This window comes from Labeo rohita, chromosome 11 (genome assembly GCF_022985175.1).
Source record: "Labeo rohita strain BAU-BD-2019 chromosome 11, IGBB_LRoh.1.0, whole genome shotgun sequence".
Lineage (NCBI taxonomy): Eukaryota > Metazoa > Chordata > Actinopteri > Cypriniformes > Cyprinidae > Labeo > Labeo rohita.
In genome coordinates, this window is record NC_066879.1 from 9,568,821 (window position 1) to 9,589,468 (window position 20,648).

General features: G+C 38.7%; 1 protein-coding gene across 2 annotated transcripts in view; it reads right to left on the reverse strand.

Moving 5' to 3' along the window:
- Positions 1–17,240, reverse strand: part of col2a1b (collagen, type II, alpha 1b) — a 43,001-nt gene extending 25,761 nt beyond the window's left edge. The window contains exons 1-19 of one of the 2 annotated variants that reach the window (XM_051122201.1): positions 16,918–17,239; positions 14,182–14,388; positions 11,379–11,395; positions 11,053–11,085; positions 10,763–10,795; positions 10,600–10,653; positions 9,926–10,027; positions 9,351–9,428; positions 5,718–5,762; positions 5,118–5,171; positions 4,724–4,777; positions 3,718–3,771; positions 3,460–3,513; positions 2,887–2,940; positions 2,742–2,786; positions 2,142–2,195; positions 1,512–1,556; positions 1,343–1,396; positions 1,054–1,152 (exon numbers count right to left, since the gene is read on the reverse strand). In XM_051122201.1, coding sequence (XP_050978158.1) covers positions 1,054–1,152; positions 1,343–1,396; positions 1,512–1,556; positions 2,142–2,195; positions 2,742–2,786; positions 2,887–2,940; positions 3,460–3,513; positions 3,718–3,771; positions 4,724–4,777; positions 5,118–5,171; positions 5,718–5,762; positions 9,351–9,428; positions 9,926–10,027; positions 10,600–10,653; positions 10,763–10,795; positions 11,053–11,085; positions 11,379–11,395; positions 14,182–14,388; positions 16,918–17,011 — 1,230 coding nt within the window. In that variant the 5' untranslated portion in view covers positions 17,012–17,239. Of the gene's footprint in view, positions 1–1,053; positions 1,153–1,342; positions 1,397–1,511; positions 1,557–2,141; positions 2,196–2,741; positions 2,787–2,886; positions 2,941–3,459; positions 3,514–3,717; positions 3,772–4,723; positions 4,778–5,117; positions 5,172–5,717; positions 5,763–9,350; positions 9,429–9,925; positions 10,028–10,599; positions 10,654–10,762; positions 10,796–11,052; positions 11,086–11,378; positions 11,396–14,181; positions 14,389–16,917 lie in introns of both variants that reach the window. The other variant, XM_051122202.1, reaches the window with a different exon arrangement.
- Between the last annotated feature and the right edge of the window lie 3,408 nt (positions 17,241–20,648).

Sequence of the window (20,648 nt, forward strand, 5' to 3'; positions counted from 1 at the left end):
AAAACGTTGAATGTTATGTAGAAAAGGTAAATTGCCATCTTATTCCGACCAAAGTGACTTGAACGCACCTGACCTCGTAATGACGGCTTAACTCATATGTACGAATGTCCCAGGAGGACTTGAACACGACATAAGGGCTTGATTAGCTGGTTCAGGTATGTCTAATTGGGGTTGGAGCTAAACTCTGCAGGACACAGGCCCCCCCAGGACCAAGTTTGGGCACCCCTGGTCTAGTCCAATCAAGGCATACAATATAATACCTGTAGCAATCTATCCATTACATTCACATTCACTACTCAGATTGGCTCAGAGCCAACCATCTTAGCTCTAAATGTTATTTGACTAACCACTCTGGAGTTGTGAGAAAATTACGGCATAAACATGGACGGAAACACTGTCCCAAACCATTCACTGCCATCCATCCTGAGCTGTGCCATCAATGACATATATTTCTTATTTAAACCATCAGCTGGTGGAAAGGTAATGTCCACTTCCAAAAGGACTTAATGCAAGACTGAGACTGTAAGTAAAACCCGCCCACTGGTTTCCACTGGTTTGGTTGGGTTTTGGGCACTAATCATCTGGTTAGGCTATATCAGCTTAGCATGCCAGAAAACCAAATTTTGATCTTTGTAGCATTTCAAATCTTCCATTTATGCCTGGCATGCCCAGACTCAGTCCTGGAGGGCCGGTGTCTTACAGCATTTAGCTCCAACCTTAACACACCTGCTGGAAAGTTTCTTGTATGCCTAGTAAGAGATTGATTAGCTGGTTCAGGTATGTCTAAACATACATAGAGCTAAACTCTTGAACGACACTTGAATCAACGACACTTGTCAGAGTCATACTGCATCTGCAGGGCATAACTTAATTTCATTGCCCATATCAACGGCAGAATGTTTTAGGTTCTATTATCCAAAGTGACTTATGACTCCTCAGGAGTAACCTGAGGGCTTTCTGGCCTTGTTCAAGGATAATAATCGAATAATATAGTAATTTTTAGTCATTTTCTATTGCAGTAATACAATAGTAATTTTTCTACTGGTTACTCACAGAGATTCCAGAAGGTCCTGAAGATCCGGGGACGCCAGACTCTCCACGGGGTCCTTGTGCTCCCTCCGGTCCACGAGCACCAGTAGGTCCTGCTTCACCCTATGAAGATGAAAGTCTGATGTGAAATGGTTTGTGCTCTGCTTACATCAGTTTGCACTGGATAAACAGAGCTGTGTCTGTGTTTACTATATGAATTAAATCTACAACATATATGACAGGTGCCCGATAATAAAGGCAATGTAAACATCTAATTTGCGACAGAGAAAGGAGGAATTAAGGGAGGTCACACCTTAGCACCAGGGGATCCTGGGAAACCAGGAGCTCCGGCCGTACCGACTGGACCCTGTTAAGACAAACAACATGCGATGTACACAATGCTTCTGTTACTCAAACAATCCTCAAATAAAATGAACACTCATGTAGAGCTACTGCAACAGATGATGAAGCCTCAAACCTACAGGAGGACCAGCAGCGCCGGGTGAACCATCATTCCCACGAGCACCCTAATCAAACACAACAGAAATTTCAACTAATCAACATCCTCACAAAATCCACAAGCATCTTGGTGAAACACTACATCATGTGATACTGGTTATCATATTATTATCATTGTCAGAAACACAGCATATAGATCTGTGGGACTATGAATGAGAGAGGAAGACACTAGCATGTCAAAAGCCAAAGCGAGAAGAGGACTAAACATTAATCTCTAATCAATTACTTTATTGCTGTAACTGTAGACACTGTATATTTCAACTCAAAATAACATATCATGCTACTGTTGTTGTGTGACAGATTCTGGCCATTTATCTTCACTGGCCAGAAATGTAAACACAAAAAGTAGTATGTTATATTGCTCACTTCCCACGTCTGATAAAAAAAGAAAAAAGAAAAAAACAGTGTGGTAATGGAAATTCTAGGTGGGAAATGTAACATAAGGGCCCCATCCTCAAGTAGTGACACAGACACTAACTTATTAGCTACTGAGACAGATATAGAAATCAATTTATAAAATATATTTTTTTTGTCAGTGTTCTACAAAAGAAAGAAGATTAATGAAGAAGGCTGGAGAAGTAAATGATTCTTACAGCAGCTCCAGATGGTCCTGGACGTCCTCTTTCACCAGGTAAACCACGTGGACCCTGAAGAAAAACACACAAACAAATAAATCATTTATCAAATAAATATAAAGTCTCAGATGTTTTCTCAAAAGATTCTTTTGGAGAAATAAAAATTAGTAAATAGTGGGATGTAGAGAGCAGCTCAGGTCAGTTGAGCAAAGATCATGTTCATATTGAGATCTCAGCACAGTTTGAGACACTGAGTCTCCTTTTGATCTCATTACTGTCTGTGACGAACAGTAATGAGTTGTCAAGAGATCTCATGTGTATTTGCTCTTTCCTATGGGGCAAATCTGGTTGCAATTTATGTATTGCCATATTTATTCACTTTCTTGTCTCATATATGCTGATGAATGTGAACTCATGGCGTCTGAGAGCTTGAGATGCTCATGGTGAGACAGTCTGACTCTGACACGCTGCTAGGAGAAATTAAATGTTTACTATGTGTGTACTGATGTTGGCTGAATCAGACTTAGGTTCAGGTGTTATATGAAACATTATTTAAGAGAAATAACTGAGGTTAACTGTGGTCATTTGTACAGGACAGCTGATTACTGCTACACCTACCATTGGTCCAGGAGCACCACTTTCTCCAGGAGACCCGCCCTCACCCTGACAGAGACAGACAGAGAAACAGATGGGTCGTACCAAGAGTCAAAACCTGAACTACCCATATATTTAATGGTGGAAATGTGATTTGTGAAAGTCATACTTTTGCCCCGGTGGCTCCAGCCTCTCCTTTAGCACCATCAAGACCTGGATAACCCTACAAACACACCAAAGATCAACATATTTCAGTGATACTGTCATCACGGTGATGCAAAGTAATGAAATTACTAAAGCCTTGAGGTGAGACCCTACAGGCAAAAGCATTGCTTTTTCATGCATTGTTCAGATTTTGCTTTCTTAACAGGTCTTCTTTTATGAAACATCCAAAATACACATTTAAGTGTTTATTATCATACTTTGTATTTTTGCATCTGTAGATTTCAATTCCAGTACATATCTTTATGAGTTTTTCACTTCAGCACTTACATACGCCAAACTTTTTCCTGTATATATTCTGAAGGGTTTTGCTAATGGGTTTGTTCATATAACATTTGATTTATACTATTTTTTCTCCCCAAAATCTTGTGCAAAGTTTTGTAATATTTCTAAGTCTTAATGTACTGTGATTAATCACCTTTGGGAAGTCTAGAGTTAAGAATGTTTACTCTATTCATCTGTAGTATTTGGCCTTAAGAGATTGACCACAAAAGATCACATGATGAAAAAATGCACTAACTCTGTGTCCCTTGATTCCAGGTAGACCTGGTGTTCCTGGGAATCCACGAGCTCCCTGTGTTGAGAGAGCGAGAGAGGGAGAGAGGTATGAGGTGAATGGAAGTATTCAGACGTCTCTTCTTTCTTTCTCTGGCCTGCAGCCACAGCAGCGTCTCACATCTGGGCAAAAGCTTGAGTGCTGCGGGCAGCAGCCACTGCTTTGCTGCTCTTCTCACAGGGATCAAACACTTTAACGCTGTTTCAATTTAAAATGGTTCACCTGAGGCCCAGGAGGTCCACGTTCACCACCCTTTCCAGGTTTGCCTGCTTCACCCTAAAAGAAAAACAGTAATTTCATACATGAATCTTAAAAAGTAGCAGCAGCTACTTAGGACAGACGTTTGTTTGAGTGAGCGTTACTGTGCTCAAATGTCATCTTGTGGCAGAAAAGTGTAACTACAAACTCAACAGGAAATGAAAGATATGCATTCATTATTCTACATCACAGCTGCAGTTGGCTGTGAACAAACACTTAGAAAACCAATAATTTTAATGCATTTCTCACATTTATCTATTTCTATTGTGCTTTATACAATAGATTGTCAAAGGAGCTTTGCAGTGATAAACAGCAACATAACAGTAGTAATGTAAAATGAATCAGTTACGAAATATTCAGGTCAATTCAATGTTTATTCACTACCACTGAGATACTATTAAAGTTTTTATTAATATTTTGAATTAGTTAACATTTTAACATTTCAGTCAACAAGGATTTTATTTCAAGTACCAAAAATGTTTTTTTAATAGTTTTAATTTTAGTTAAATATCCTGATTCAGTTTAAATTTTGTTCTCATCCAATAGTGTCAATGCCACTAAACCAATAATATAGCTGATTATTGATTATCGTTTAAACTTAATTCAAAAGACAATTGCTGCTGTACTGACACCAGTGACTTGACACAAAAATTTTGCAGCACGATGTGTGCGTCATGTGTGATGTGGGCAAGAGAAATGGAAGGAATGGAGTCTGAAGAGAAGAACAGCTGGAGACGCTAGTGCAGAGAAAAACACCTTGGCGCTTGTTTCGAGAGCGACCGATGAGAAAGTTCACAGTACTATAAACGTAACTTGCAACACTGTTCGGTAGGTGATTTGGTCGTTTGTCTTTACAGAACACATTCTTTTATCCTGAACACTATGAGGACGAATCAGATAACGGTATACGTAGGTCAATAATGAGGCGGCTTATAAAAGTGCCTCTGGATGTTGATGTGAGAGTACTTACATCATCTCCTGGTTTTCCTGGGGGACCAGGGGGGCCACGAGGACCCAATGGGCCCTATTGAGAGAAAACAAAAATGAATCTAAGATTATAGAGATTGGGACATGTGAATGATTTGAGATATGAGTGAAAACACTGCGCTTTCAAACTCCATGCTTGGTAAGAACAATGCTGAAGTGGACTCAGTGCTAATTTTGTAGTCTGTGTATTACAAAAATACACAAACGAGTCCAGCGAGCCATGTGCGGCTCACTGACCTAAACACACGATCTAGAGGCTTATTACAATTAGAATTATCACGGCTAAATGAAGTGGCATTTGCCCACTGGGAGGTTGACTGTAATCGTCAGTAATGAGGTATTTTATGAAGGGTGTTTCAGGACTTTCGGATACGTACGGCTGATCCAGGCTCTCCTGCTTCTCCAGGGTTGCCTTGAAATCCTTGTGGGCCCTGCAGCAAAAATGAGACCGAATTCACATCACAGACTGTGTGTTGAATCTCATGCCAGAAACAATATTTATATGATCAGTATGTGTACAGTTAGACGAAGTATTATTAGACTGCTGGAGCAAAAGCTGCTTCTGCCTGGAACACAGGATGAGTCTGTGTATATAAATTTTCTACAAGATTATAACTTGGTTTTCATGTATCTGTTGATATAAACAGTATAAATCATAACAAAAAAACAAAGAAAAAAAATCAAAAACACATTCTCTGTGTACAGGAAAGAGATGAAATGAATTATCTGTTTGCATGATGATAGAATGAGGAAAAAGCCCTACGGCTTACTGAGAGAATGAAAGTTACCAGTGCTAACCTGTGTGTGTGTGTGTGTGTGTTTGTGATGTTATTATTATCTTTGGGAAGCAGAGTATCATTACACACTATTTTTGCACATCTTTCAAAGGGAAAAACACACTGTATTTTACACCCGTGTCATTACTTATTTTCGCATATGTCAAATGGATGAGGTGTTTATGGAGGAAATGCACTCACAGGAGCTCCGTTGGGGCCTGGTGGTCCTCGTGGACCCATCGGACCCTGAAGAACAAACAGAATAACAAGAGAAATCAATGAATGTGATCAGTCATACAGTATGAGGAGACACAATGTCACTGCCATCAAGCAGTTGCTTTGTAGCTGTGCTGTCCTTATGCTGTCCTTTTTTTGTGCGATCTACAGAGTTTGGTCTCTGCCTGTGTTCATGCGAAACGGTAGCCAGCAGTGCCCTCAGGACAACAAAGCAACTTGCTGAAGCAGAAACACTTAGGAGAATTCCACACAGTCACTCCACCTTCACACGCAGGAAATCAGCTTAAGTGCTTTGAACCCTTGTGACTTATGACCAATTAAATGTTTCAGATTTTTTTTTTTTACCACTGACATGATGAAAAGTGATAATCAGTACACACTGAATCTGAGAAAAAACTGAGAAAAAACACGAACCATGTTCAAACAGGTAAAAATCACAATGGTTCTGAACTGAGTGACTTTCCATATTATACAGCTTTTCTTATTGAGGTACTTTTGCATTTGAGTATTTGTAATGTTGTTTGACTTTTAAACTTCGCTGACTTCTGCATTCACTAATATTTACTAACATTACTAACAAAACTTCTGAGTGGCAACTGAAGAAAACATAGGATATTTAGGTAGCTTCTCCTGAAACCACAAAAAAATCTCCATCCACACATACTGAAATGGGGCTGAGCTTCTGAATGGCTCTTAGTGTTTAAAGAGACGGATATATAAGTGAACGCAGTGGGAGTTTCCTGGAATGATTAAAACACTCTGTGTTCCTGCACATCACATCACTGGGCGTCTGAAGGTTGTAGGGTGAATGTGGAGCTCATGGAATCTCTTTATACCAGTCAGGATAAACAGTAAAGTACACACAAATATACCTTCATATGTTTGCATGCTGAGAGAAAAAGAAAATACATTTTGGGAGACATCGAGTTTAGCTGAAGTCTATCAAAACATCAAAAAACAAACAAACAAAAAAAACCCTGACAGCTGCAAAGTTATAGAGTCCTCATATAACTGGTCATAACAACAGCATTCTAGTTTACAACATACATTGAGCTGCTAGCATGCTTCATGTGAAACCACCACTGGGACTAGTTTTCTGGATATATCTGGCTGTCAACTGGATGGAATGCTTTAACTCTTGTGCTGTGAAGAAAATCCTCCTTATTTGATATTCCTTGTCAAAAAATGACAAGACTTTTAAAACTTGCTTGTAAATTTCTTGCTATACAATCTCCAAATACAGAATTCAATCTTCTTGTAGACTTGTTTACTTTTAATTAGCGCAGGTTTTGTATTTCATTTTGGAACGGACTGATCTTTGGCCTCTTTGATCCGAGCTTGTGATTTGAGTTAAAAAACATTATTAGTGGATTATTTTGGCAATGTTCATTCAAAGACTGAGGTACATCAGCTCAGATCAATGAGGCCTATGATTAATCACTTCCAAAAACAAATATAAAATCTGTGCTAACTGAAAGAAAGTTAATATAAGAAAGGAAAAAAGAAAGTAAATCATAAGGGGAAACCCAAAAATGTACAAAAAAATAAAAAATAATAAAATAAGATAAAAAATAAAATACTACTAATCCTTTTTATACCCTGTGTGAGCAAAGTCAGCGAATTTAAGATTAAATAGAATTTTTTAGGAAAAAGAAAATCCTCTCTGGGTCATTATCTATTATTGGATAGATAATAAAACAGAGGCAGGAAAATTGCAGGCTGGACTCGAACCTGCATCACCAACATAAAGGAAAGGAAATGATGTGAGGCCAAGTATGGTGACCCATACTTGGAATTTGTGCTCTGCATTTAACTCCAAGTGCACACACACAGCAGTGAGCAGTGAACAAACACACACACCCCCAGAGCAGTGGGCAGCCAATGCTGCAGCACCCAGGGAGCAGCTGGGGGTTCAGTGCCTTGCTCAAGGGTCTCACCTTAGTCATGGTATTGAGAGTCAAGTAATTCACTCTCCCCACCTACAATCCCTGCCAGAGCTAAGACTCAACCCCACAACCTCAGGGTTACAAAGCCAACTCTCTAACCATTAGGCCATAAGCTGCTTATGACACCAAAGAAATCAGCTGTTACAGAAAATAAGGTTGCCATGTCACATCACGGTGAATCACTGGCAGAGTGAACACATCTTTAGGTTCATGTTTCCTGTAGCTCAATGGGCCAATAGGGTCAATACAGGTAGAGTGGGATGTTGTTTTAAATTTTGTGCCCAGTGGCTTAGAACCTCACACAGTTGTGTGGGGAAAAGAAAAGAAAAATCTCCAATGCATTGAGGTTCTTTCAGCAATTCTGAATCAATTCTTAAGAATTTCAGAAATTATCCATAAATTAAATTTTTTAGCTCATGTTTCAACTCATCTGCTTTCTGCCAATTCCACACACACACAAACCTCACACAATTATCTAAACTTCTATATAGTTCAGAGAGGACAAAGTGAATTACTAGGGCAATTGCAGGCTTCATTGCACAGGATATGACTTGTAGAAGACTTTTGCTTGGTGCTGCACTTGGAGGTGTTTGAGCATTCATTCAAAATGCATCATTTATGCTGTCTAAAGTGGTTACATGCAAGTCTCAAAATGCTTTAATGATAAAAAGGTAATGCAAATACATATAGTGATGGTTCAGCTGTAAACAAATGAGACAAAATATCTGATACACTATTATCAAAACAGATCTGTGCATTAGTGGAAATGCAGCTGATTAGATCTATGACATCGTCAAGGTCACACTTTAGTTTGTGGCTGGTCTGTCAATGAAACTATAATAATAAATGAAATGAAAAATTACTCAATGGGAAAGTGCCCAAGCAACACTGCTCAAAAAATTGCCCTGTGTATCATCAGCATTACAGTGCTACGCATTACAACCAATCACATACGCTTCTGTTGAGCTTAAGAATGCAATGGCCAATCAGAGGCGTTGAGATTATCACTGAAACTCTGTAGTTTTTTGCTGAATGAACTCTGACTGAAACTCACGAATTCTCTCATCATAAGCAACAAAGTGCGGATGTACATGCGATGTAAGTACGATTAATTTATCATACAGTGTATGGACATCTTCAATGATAATAAAATAAGTTTTGAGTCCTTAAACTTGAGTCGTTATTTGTGAATGTTCTTTGCCCGCTTTCTCCATAATTTACTCTCTGTTTGAATAACTGTGGAAATTAAACTATTATAATTAGTAACTTTAAATACAAACTCAGTCATATTAAAATGTTTTATGACACCATATCTGGTACTTGTCTAAACAGACAGGTTTATTATGAAGTGTGTAGTTAACAGATTACACTAACATTAAGCTACTTTTAGCCTTATGCTGCAGTTGGTTCACCCTCTGGCTTGTGGGTAATATATGTAATTCTTCTGGGCTTAATGACTGTCTGGTACACCTAATTAACTGATATTGAATAAGCTTTTATCTTAGAACCGACAAACAATCACTAGGTTATTAGGTTTTCTCAATGACAACGACCACAAAACAAAAATAAAATCAAACATCATTAATGCTTAAAAAAAAATTACATGACTATAAAGCGATGCCATTGCAAACCATCATGTATGAGCACTCACCATTGGTCCTTGCATCACTCCCATCTGTGCACCTCCAGCTTTGTCATCAAATCCACCAGACATCTGAGCAGCAAAGTTCTAAAAAGAGCAAAATCATTCAGTATCATCAAAATGTACAATGTAAATAAGTCCACATATTCCTAAAATACAATCCACTGATAAACATATGTGGCTTGCTGGCTGCTTGAGCTCTACATTCTCCTTGGACTACTTCAATAACAAAGTTGTATTAATATACAACAGAAGCAGAGATGTAAGTGAAATGTTTTGTGTGGTGCATCTGGGAGTCTTTTCTCATTGACCTCTGCTTTCACTGCTGTCAAAGTCTCTCCTGAATGCAGGTAAAGGACATTTGGCAGCTGTCAAACTCCCTCTATTCTTTTTCATCCTATTTCTCTCGCCCTCAATCTGTCTGCATTTGCTCACTCCTGACACAATCAGCTGACAACGTATTTTATATTTCATTGCATTTAAATAGTTAAGTATCTTCTTATTTAGGTCTAGGTTAGGTTTAGGTCTTATTTTGGATACAGTCATGGAGACTGACTGTGTCTATAAAGCTCACAAATACTTACTCCACCAAGGCCTGGAGGTCCGTTTGGCCCGGGCGGACCAGGAGGGCCGGGGTTTCCAGGGGTCCCAGGCTCACCATCTCTCCCACGGGGACCTGGACTTCCCTAAAGACAGAAACAGAGAAATGCAATGAATAACTTAAAAAACAGATATCACCCCCAGTGCGGTTTGTGTTTTTCATTGCCATACAGTTGCAGAGTAAAACTGAACACTGAACGCTAAAACAGCAATAATAATGAAGCCACAGCCCATTAGCTCAATAGCCTGTCAAATGATACCGTAGTGTACTGTTATTTTTAGGACTATAATGAAGGTGATTTCAGGTAAAATGGTCTACTTTTTTACCATGTTTGCAAGTATTCAAAATATTTAGGCATTTGAATGGAAAAGCTCCATTTACCTAATTTACAGCTCAAAGTAAACTTATAGCAGGACTCTTTAAAGAGCATGGACTCCCATAAATGTCTTGAACATAACAAAGACTGTGATCCTGAGAATAATTAATGAAAATGACCTTCATTACAAATATGCTCCTCTCTTATAAAAGAGTCTTCTTGTCTGTGTGTACTGGCGTAGTATGTCTATTTAATTTGTGTTAGATATATTTGCCCGTCTAGAGAAAATCACAAGAGGAGCCTGAAGCGCAACAGAAAGTCTGACAGGAAGTCAAGCCCACCTTCTCCCCCTTCTCTCCTCTATCTCCTCGCGGCCCTTGTTCTCCTGGTGGTCCCTGTTTGGTAAAGGAGAGAAAGTTAATGGTGTGTGTTTTTCTGAGCATGCTGCAACACCACTGCTAAAGCAAACTCAGAGAATCCCAAGAATGCCAGAAGTATTCGTACCATAGGACCAGCTGGTCCCCTTGGTCCCACAACCTGGGGGAAAAATCAACAGTACGTCAGTGTTAATTACTGGGAGAGGCTTTTCCATTTCAAACAAACATGAAAAGAAGATAAAAATCCACAGAATCCACTCAAAAATCTGGCAGACTTCATTAGTGCTGTGTTGACAGACCACTGCGGCAGTTTCAGGGTGAAATAGCTGACACACACCTCAACTGTGTCTGCCACTGTAAATCCACTGACAGCACACACACACACACACACATCAATGACAAAAGTCTGAAGCTTACATCTGTTATGTCTCCTGGTTCCCCTTTTTGTCCCTGTCGCACAATGGGGAAATGATGACATTAGCCACATTAGAGAAAATATTTCCTTAAAAAAGCAAGAAATTAGGACCTATTCAAAATCACTACGCTATTGAGTCGCATCTTAAATGGCATTATTTAGATTCAAAACAGTGCACAGACAGCATGGCCTAAGAGATTGACTTCTACGTCATACATGCACACATTAACTAACATTTCAGACCAAACACAGCATCTCTAGACAGGATGATCCTGAGACTTAATCATAACCTACAACACTTTCAAACAGACATTAAACACAGACTCACCTTAGCACCTGGCAAGCCTGTTATTATCACGGCATGAAAGACAAAAAACAGTGTTAAAAGAGCATCATATAAAAGCAATCCTAAGCTCTGTGTTTTTTGTCAGAGTCAAAATGACTTTATAGGTCAAAGAAAGAAGCAACCATATCCACTGCATTCATTTCAGCCAGTTCAGGTTCCACCATCATAGTCTGAGTCTTGAAGACTATTACCTGCAGCACACTGTCAGAGCTTTATCAGACTGTATTTCACAGTAAACAGTGCAGCTGCAACCAATGTATGTATTCAGACACTTCATAATCTTTATAAAACTAATGATTTAACTTTAACCTGTTCATTTAGATGTTTCCCACAGGCAATAAAACTTCTGTCTACTATCTGAGACGGTTCTCTGTTTACCAGTGACATACATGTTCAGACGTGCACAAATCTATGGCTTTTCAGTGAGAAGATGGTTTCCACAAATAACTATACTGTAATGAGATAAAAAGAACTGATTAAAGCAAGTCACTCAGTGTGTTACATAACACACAACTGTTACATAATCTTCTGGCAGTCCCAGTTATAATGCTATTGTTTGCATTTCAGCTTTTGTGAATCTGCCACAAACCAAGATCAAAACATCACGTGGACTATTAACAAAAAAAGATTGTTACTTTTTGTGCATAAGTTAAAGATTAGTTATACACTTAGTTTTGTCCATTTAGTGATGCTCATGAATGTCATGAAGCACTTTTAGGTTACCTGTATTCTAGCTTCAAGAATTACTGGCTAATCAAAATTATATGATTAAGTTGAATTGTTTGTCTGCATGGCACAAGAATGTAATGAATGCTGAGAAAAGGAGCTGCTGATAGTACGCAGATAAATCAGGGATGTTCAATCTTGCTCCTGAAGGGTCGACATCCTGCAGATACACCTGCCTAGACGTTTCTAGTAAGTCTAAAGTCCTTGATTAGCTGGTTCAGGTGTGCTTAATTAGGGCTGGAGCTAAACTCTGCAGGACAGTGGGCCTCCAGGAACAGGTTTGGACACTCCTAACAACTGTTAATGCTTCAGAGTAAATGAGTGGTAAGGGCCGGATTGACACTACCAGGCACCGGACCACTCTTTCAAAGTACATGCCGATGTCTGCATTGAAATGTAAACAATAAATTTGACATTATAATGCTTAAGAGTTTGAGAGATAATAAAAAAGATCACAGTTTACTCATACATGAACTGAGGGCAAGCTACAACCTGCCACTAACGTGACAGACAGAGATTGGTGTGCCGTTCACATCTGACCGCAGGACATGATAGCAAACACAGAGAAACTCTGAGCAAGGGCTTTGATCTGAAGCAGATGTCAGTGGCAGGAGGCTGATGCACCGGCTCCGCTTATTCAAATCGCCAGATTGTGTATTCAGAGACGAGATCAGAGCTGCAATTTCTCATGTGCACCAATGGTCTCCATGATCTACTTAAGCTATGATAAATTCAGGAAACGCTGCCCAATGGTGGGATGCATGAAATGCTTAGACCAGTTTCACAAGTTAGTCACCTACTTTTTTTTTCTTCTAAACTATTTATTAATTTTTAAAGTCAGTTACAAAGAAAACTTGGATTGGTCTCATTTAAATTCAGAAATAAGACTCTTTACCCCTTTGTAAACTGCTAGTTGGTTAAATAAACGAATACGTAAGCAAGTAAGTAAGTAAATAAATCTGTGAAATAATAAAAAAAAAACAGCACCTGTGGTTGCCAGAGCTTCTATATGTGTCATACGCACAAATACAAAACACCACCATGACACTAAAACAATGCAATAAACATTCATTTAACAGCATTAGATGTAAAACAAAACCCTAATGCAAAACCCTAATGCACATCAAATGTAAAGTGTATTTCAGGGAATTCTGGGAATGTCAATTTATGGTTTCCCTTACAAAATGACTTATTCTTTTACACTTTGAAAAACAGTCAACTGTTAACAGTTTTTTACTGTAAAATTACATTAAACGTAAGTTTCAGTTGGTGCCAATAGCCTTGTGGTTAGTGCGTTGATATAGAGCACAACTGTGCTCACGGCGACCTGAGTTCAATTCCTGTCTCAAGGTCCTTTGCCTGTCCTGCTCTGCTGTTTCCTGTCATCTCTCTACTGTCCTATTGCAATTAAAAGCCCCCCCCAAAAAAGTTTTAAAAAAAGGTTTGATTACAGTTAAAATTACACTTATTTGTCATATATAGTATAGAAAACTTTGTTAACCAATTAACAGGTTTTGACCGTTGTATTATTGTAGTCTTTTACCATTAAAACATTTTTTTTTTTCACAGTCTTAACATAGAGGCTATGTTTACGCAACTGGCCCCAGGTCTGTCTGCTAACACATTTAAAGGCTGATGAGACAAATGCACGCTCATGCCAGATTTGTTTTGTTGTTTTCTTTCTTTGTGAAGAAATAAGGAACTTTTGTAAAGGTGACCAAGAGAAATTACTCAAAATATAAAGTTCCTTCCATGACACCAAGTCAGAGATGAAACTCTATACCATGTCTGTTCAAGTGAGGCTGTCCCTAAATGATTCCCATATGTGTCCATCACACTCCTGCTGCCAGTGATATCCATTCCAGACAAAGCCAACACTGTGTCTCATTCGGGTTAGTCTTTTCTCATTTCAAATTGTTTGTCAGGTTGTTTTGGGTTCATTTAAAAAAAGGCATCCATAAATTGTTAAGGTGCTTTTTTTTAAAAACCCAAATCCATCAAACAAATATGAATACAAATGTAATTTATTTATAAAAGTGAGAAATAAATAAATTACGACCAGGGGAAGAAGGCTGGTCAGCGGCACAGACTGGACAGCACTCCCCAAATGGGATCTCGGGTTTGGGACAATCTTTCAGCTCCTCGCAGATGATTTCGTCGCACAGGACCGCACCGGTGTCGCAAACGCAAATGCGACACGGCTCTGGTTTCCACACGTCCTTGTCCCTATAGAACTGGCCGTCCTGCGTACAGCTGCCTGGGTCTTCTGTGAGGAGCGTGAGCAGAGGAAGAGGAGGAGGAGGAAGAAGCAGGAGGTGGCTGGGTGAGTGGGTGGAGAGTTAAAGCACAGCGCTTCAGGTAAAACATAGGAATCACTGTCAAAATGACATTAAAAGGCCATTATATCCATGCTTTGGATTTGAAATCCCAAACCATAGAAGCTTCATAATTAGTATAACATGTTTCAGGTAAATCATATTAGTGGAATGCGTACAGTATAAAGCATTAAAAAGTGCATCAATTCAGATTTCAATGCACAGGAACCACCTGATCAGTGCATAATCCATTTGGCGCTTTTGTCTTTGCTGTCAAAGGGTTTTAGCATTGTCACGCTCATTCAAATGCACACCACAAGATGGCAGCACAAAACTGATCCAACAAAGAATCAAACTAATTAACAATCATTTCAAAGTGCAGTTCAGATCTCACAACATTGGCCTCATTTACTTCTGCCCTCAGCCGTAACACTTCCAAGATGTTTAAGACACACAGCCTGCCATGATTACTGATACCACATGAAACACTGTGACTAAAAGATGAGCTGCGGTCTGTTCAATATCATCTGAATCAGTTTAAACACAAAACTCGTTATATACTTAAATGACTTTTCCTTCAGTGAGTAGCAGGTTATTTGAGCTCATGAATTCACAGGAAAAATGGGGCAGTGGAGAGAGATTGAGGGGCAACCAAATAAGCACTATGTTTGTTTACCTTACAGGCCTGTTTATTTTCTGTAAATTCCAACAGACCCCATATGGTGATGAATGGCGCCTTTCTGAAAAGTAAAGACTGAGCAATTCACAAGCTTTTGACTAATCTAAACACACGGCTCAGGAAGTGTGTGTCTGTACGCTGCCAGTTCAAACATGCCAGAGAGAGCGCAGAACGGACAGCTTTCACTCCACACACACGCTTCAGGCCTTCAGTCTTAATCAGTCTTCCTTCCATTCTATTTCTAAATCTGTTGCTCTACTGTCTTAGCTACAGGAACCATGAGCTCCTTTTCTTTTTTGAAGTGGAAAATGGAGGAAAACTCCAAATTGGACACAGGTGAGGGGAGGTCTCTGGTTTCGGATTGGGTCTTTCCTTTCTCTCGTTTAAATTTCTGTTTAAGTTAATGTTAGCAAGTTAGGATGTCTATAGGTCAGTTTGGATGCCTCTGCAGTACGTAAAATGATGCCATGACTGATAGGTTAACAAATGGCCTTTGAGCTGCCGACCCAGACGAGCCGATCCATGACCCCGCTCACTACTGGGAGCTCTAAGGAAACACTCATACGCTTCTCTGCTACAATAACCCAATTGTTAGCTTTTGCTCAGTTTTTTTTTCAGTCTCTCTCTCTCCCCTGCCTAATTGCTTCTTTTCAAATGTATTTTATTGTTCTTTTTACTGCCATTTTAAAACTCACTGTGAAATATCTTTTAACTTGTTTACTGGTGAGCTTATTACTCCTACATTTCCAAAATACCGTCAAAGGAATGTGGCTTGCTGAATTATAAAAGCTGCCTCTGTCCTTTTCATGTTTTTCCAATAGCTTTTTGCCAGACAGTCTTTCCTGCTTTCCCCGGACTATCGTAGCCCCTGGGTAATTTAGAAAACAGATGGAAGCACTTTAACTGTATGGAACAGTAACTCTGGCTGAGGCCCACCACTGCTTCAACTGCTGATACACCTCTGAACCTTTCACAATTAGTCAGAACTCTGGATGAGCCAAATAGAAAAGCAGTGCTTTCTGAATCCCTCCAGCTTAAAATTCTCATAATTCGAAGGCGTTTGGAGCATCTGCCTTTCAAGCAAGCCTGGATTCGCCCTGGTGCCCCCTGACAGCAGTGGAATGCGCTCTTTTACAGGGCCTGACCAGCTGAGCCTCCAGGCCATCAAGAGGGCTTCAGCCAGCTATGAATAAATAAATCAATAATAAAAAAAACACAATGATAAAAAGAATAAATCAGCGCTGTGTGCTTGTGTGTTTAAAGGACTTGGGAATGTCCCGCAGGTGTCCTAATGGATGAAATACCCTGAATACCTTCAGACTGCCGCTTAATGCTGTTCGTTAGACTTTGCGCTTCAATATAAACACATTCTGACCAGGCACTATGAATCCACTTAAGAGATGCCCTAGACTAAATAAATAAAATTTGTTTATTCCCAATTTTCTCTCATTTCTTTTTCTTTCTTTCTTTTTCTTTCTTTCTTTTCCATTTTCCTTTTACTTTTCCTATTTTTTAAAAAAAACATTTTTTTAAACAGAAATATTTATTTAGTCGTGCTTATTTTCTTTGTTTTCCAGTAAAAGTATTGTCATTTCAAATACGCATATATTATTCCCAATACCTTTGCCCCGCGACTTTCAACCTGGCAGAGCGCAAAGTATTATCTTTCATTACTATTTACGCAATATATTTAAGCATTGCCGTTTAAAGAGATTTAACAAGCCTAAAAGCAAAAGTGCATTAAACCGAAACGTTGCTGAAACTTTTGAGCGTAAAATAAGAAAATGGTGGGCAAACTCACGGTCATCCTCCTCTTGGCATTTGACAACGGCCAAAAATGCGACTAGTGTTGCCACAAATAGCAGTAAAGTCCTTGAATCCGCCGACAGGATCATGTCTAAACTGCAGACATGCGGCGTTTCAGGAGCAGAAGAGAAAGCGCTTGAATTTAGTGTTTTCTCCTAGTGACGGGCATGAAGCATTTAGTCCAGAATGGTGGACGGTGAAGCTCGAGACTCCTGCAGAAACTCCGTGCGGACTAATCCAGGGGCCCGCAAATTTGAGTCCATGCAGCTCTGAATGGAGAGCGTGCATTCGGATATAAAAATCCACCCCTTTTACCCCCCATGAAGCTGAAATCGGAGAACCTTTGCCCTGCTCTCCTCTCTCGCACCCATTCTTTAAGAGCCCTCCTTTCACGTGCAGCTGAGAGACAGGAGCCCAATAAACCTCTGCCAAGAAAACAGTCTTTTAAGTGCAATTATTCACGTTTTACGCATTACAGTCATTCTTAAGCAAAACTTATAAAAAAAGGCATAAGTGTTTTAAAGTGGATATTAATATTACAGTTCTACATTTTCATAAAGACATTGTTAGCATGTTTATTACGTTTTCTTGATTTTAAGTCTAAATCTAAAAATCTAGAATCTTTTAACAACTGAAGTTAGACAAGCCTTAAGCTTTCACATTAAACAGAACGTTTAATGCAGACCTTCTTATTGCAGATCCATGATGCTTATCCAGGGTATTTCTCTGAGCACACATATCCCTCCAGTAATATCACAATGCTGATTTTATTAGAATGATTTTTTTTTGTTTTTGTTAAATTGTATAGAAGATGTGCAATTCAGAGGAAAATATCTGTTACTTTTTTCAAATAAGTAACGCCAGTTACTTTTCCCCCATTTATTGATTAAAAGTTCTCCTGTCCCCATGTTGAGAGAAATCCGAAGTAATATGTTAGTTCTAGAATAAATGTGAACACGCATTAATTCATCTCACTATTCAGTATTCACAGATTCAGTATTCCTCAAAATGAATAAAAACAGTGAAATTCAACTCAGAATATATGTTAAATACAAATATCCTTTATGTATTTTGTCCCATTAGTTAGTTTTTCAGGGAGTAACTTAGTATTGTAATCCATTACTTTTAAAAGTAACTTTCCCCAACACTGGATTATTACTTTTAGATAACAGAGGGAACCTGCAATAAAGTGAAAGGTGTGTGTGTTGTGGTATTCCCTACATTATGGGGAACAAATGTCTCCACAAGGACAGTAATAACAGTAAATTTTGGCATTGTGGGAAAATGTTTTGTCATACAGAATTATATATATGTTTTTTGAAAATCTACAAATGAAGTAAGTTTTGTGTGAGGGGTAGGTTTAGGCCAAGGGGATAGAAAATACAGTTTGTATAGAAAAAAACAAAAACAATTATGTCTATGGAATGAACCCATTAAAAACATGGAAACCCAATGTGTGTGTGTTGTGTGTAGGTTAGAGATATTGTAGAGATGCAGGGTTAGGGTGTTAAAAGGTCAAAGTGCAGCAAAAGAATTTTTTTTGGTTATGAATGGCCTGACAAGGTTGGAAAATGTTGATGCTGATCTTGTAAAGTCATCTGGCCAGGTGTTATCACTAGATCCTTGTGTCAGACATGATAAAGCTGCATTCAGCCTTAAGACAGCAATCACTTGATCCAAACATTACATGCTAATTAAACAGTGCATTTAATGCTGTCATCAATGCCAGGTCATTTATTTCTTAGCATAAATTATTGTTTTAAGTGTGAAAATATAGCAGAAGTAGCACTAATATTCAAAAACAATGGACTTGTGACAAGGCTCCTGAAATAATCAGGTCTTCACTTTAAATTTTCATTTAGTGATGAGTGAATTTTTGCTAGAAATAGAGCTGTAGAAATAACATGCAAGTGTCTCAGAGCCGACAAAAGCTATGAACAGAGTGACACTTTATCTCACAGAGTATGATGCAGCCTGCAGAAGTGACATGCATGGTTGTTGTCACCACTAGAATTACATACTGTAGCCAAAGCACAATAAACTCATTTAACCTCTTTCAAGGCCCATATTTACAAAACTTCTGGGAATCCATACTCTGGTCTCAAGAGACCAAGTCAATCATTTTGGATCTAAAAGCATCCAAAATGTTCTGGTGTTGCTAGAGGAGGAGTACAGTGAGAAGTGCCTGGCTCCCACAGTGACGTTCAGTGGTAGTAAAGCTCTTATATAGGGATCTATGAGTACAGAAGGTGTGAGGGAGTTGTGCTTTATCGATGCTGTCATGAATTCACTCACCACTGTGTGATGTAATACAAAAAAACTGAAACTGAAGATGCCACCCTCTCCTCATTCCCTGCATTATTGGGCATTTTTTTCAGCATGACAATAAAGACATTCATTCTCCTAAGGTGAAAATCCTTCAGTGGACTTGTATTTCACTCAGTCTTAACACTCTTGAGTGGCTGGAGGGATTCTGTAGAGACTAGCTGAGCAAAACTCCCATTAAAGACCAAGGCATTTAAGGAGGTCATCCTCCAGGAGTTAAATAGGACAGATGTGAAAATTTGTCATGAACTTGTACACTCAGTGCCAAGAAGGGCAAGTGTTCGAATTGAGGGGGGGGCTAGGGGAGTTCCGGACCTCCCATAAGCAATAAGGGACACCCCATAACACCCCAAAAAAAATAATTGGGGGGTCCCCTGGTTTTTCAATAAAAACTATAATACTTAAAACTAAAAAAAGAAACTAGTGAAAATAAAATGAAAAGATTCAATTGCTGTATTAAATTTAGACCTGCTCATGTTAAATCATATTTAATTTTTTTACAGCGTTACGCATTATAACCAATTACACAAGACTCCGTTGAGTTCAGAATGCAGCAACCAATCCAGAGGCGTTCAGAAAAGTCATTGCTGAAACCTGGAGTTTTGTTTTGACTCAAACTCACGAATTCCCTCATTATAAGCAACAACGTGCAAATGTACAAACTATGTAAGCAAGAGATTAATTTACCATACAGTATATGGACAGCTTAACTGATTATAAGAGGAGTTATGAGTGCTTAAACACTAGCGAGACTGACTGTGCTCATTTAGAATGCATTCTTTCACTGCGTGATTCAGTCTAAAAAATGCATTTTCTCAAAATTCAGGATATGGGGGCAGAAAATGTATATTTATATAATTTCATAGTTAATCAATATCACACAAAAAGCGCTATTTTTTGCAAAAACCACAAATGTGATTTTGATTTTACACAAAAGTTCAATAAACAAGAAGTTAATATGAAGAGACTTACGTTTTAGACAGCGTATTTCCTGTTTTTGCTCAATTTCGCCAACAAAAATAATTCCAAACGCAGCCACAGCACTGTTTTGCATCTTAGAGTAACATGATGGTGTTTTGTTCCAAAATTAAACGTTTAAATGATTCAGTTCAATCACAATAACTCGCTTATTAACATTGCCTTGCTGCCTACTGGCGATTTTAATTCCACCCTTAAAGTACCTTTTCTTTTTTATTAAAATAATTTCAAATATCAGCATTCAACGTTTTGGGATTAAAATATCAAAACATTATTCTTGCATTTGTAACTGCAGGTTAAATGCATTCATATCCTGCATTAAACAGTGGGTAAATACATCTAAATGCCAATTCAGATGCAGCGTTTGTGTTTCCTCTATATTGAAAAGATGAATTTTGTTGATAATAATTTTATTTGTGTGGT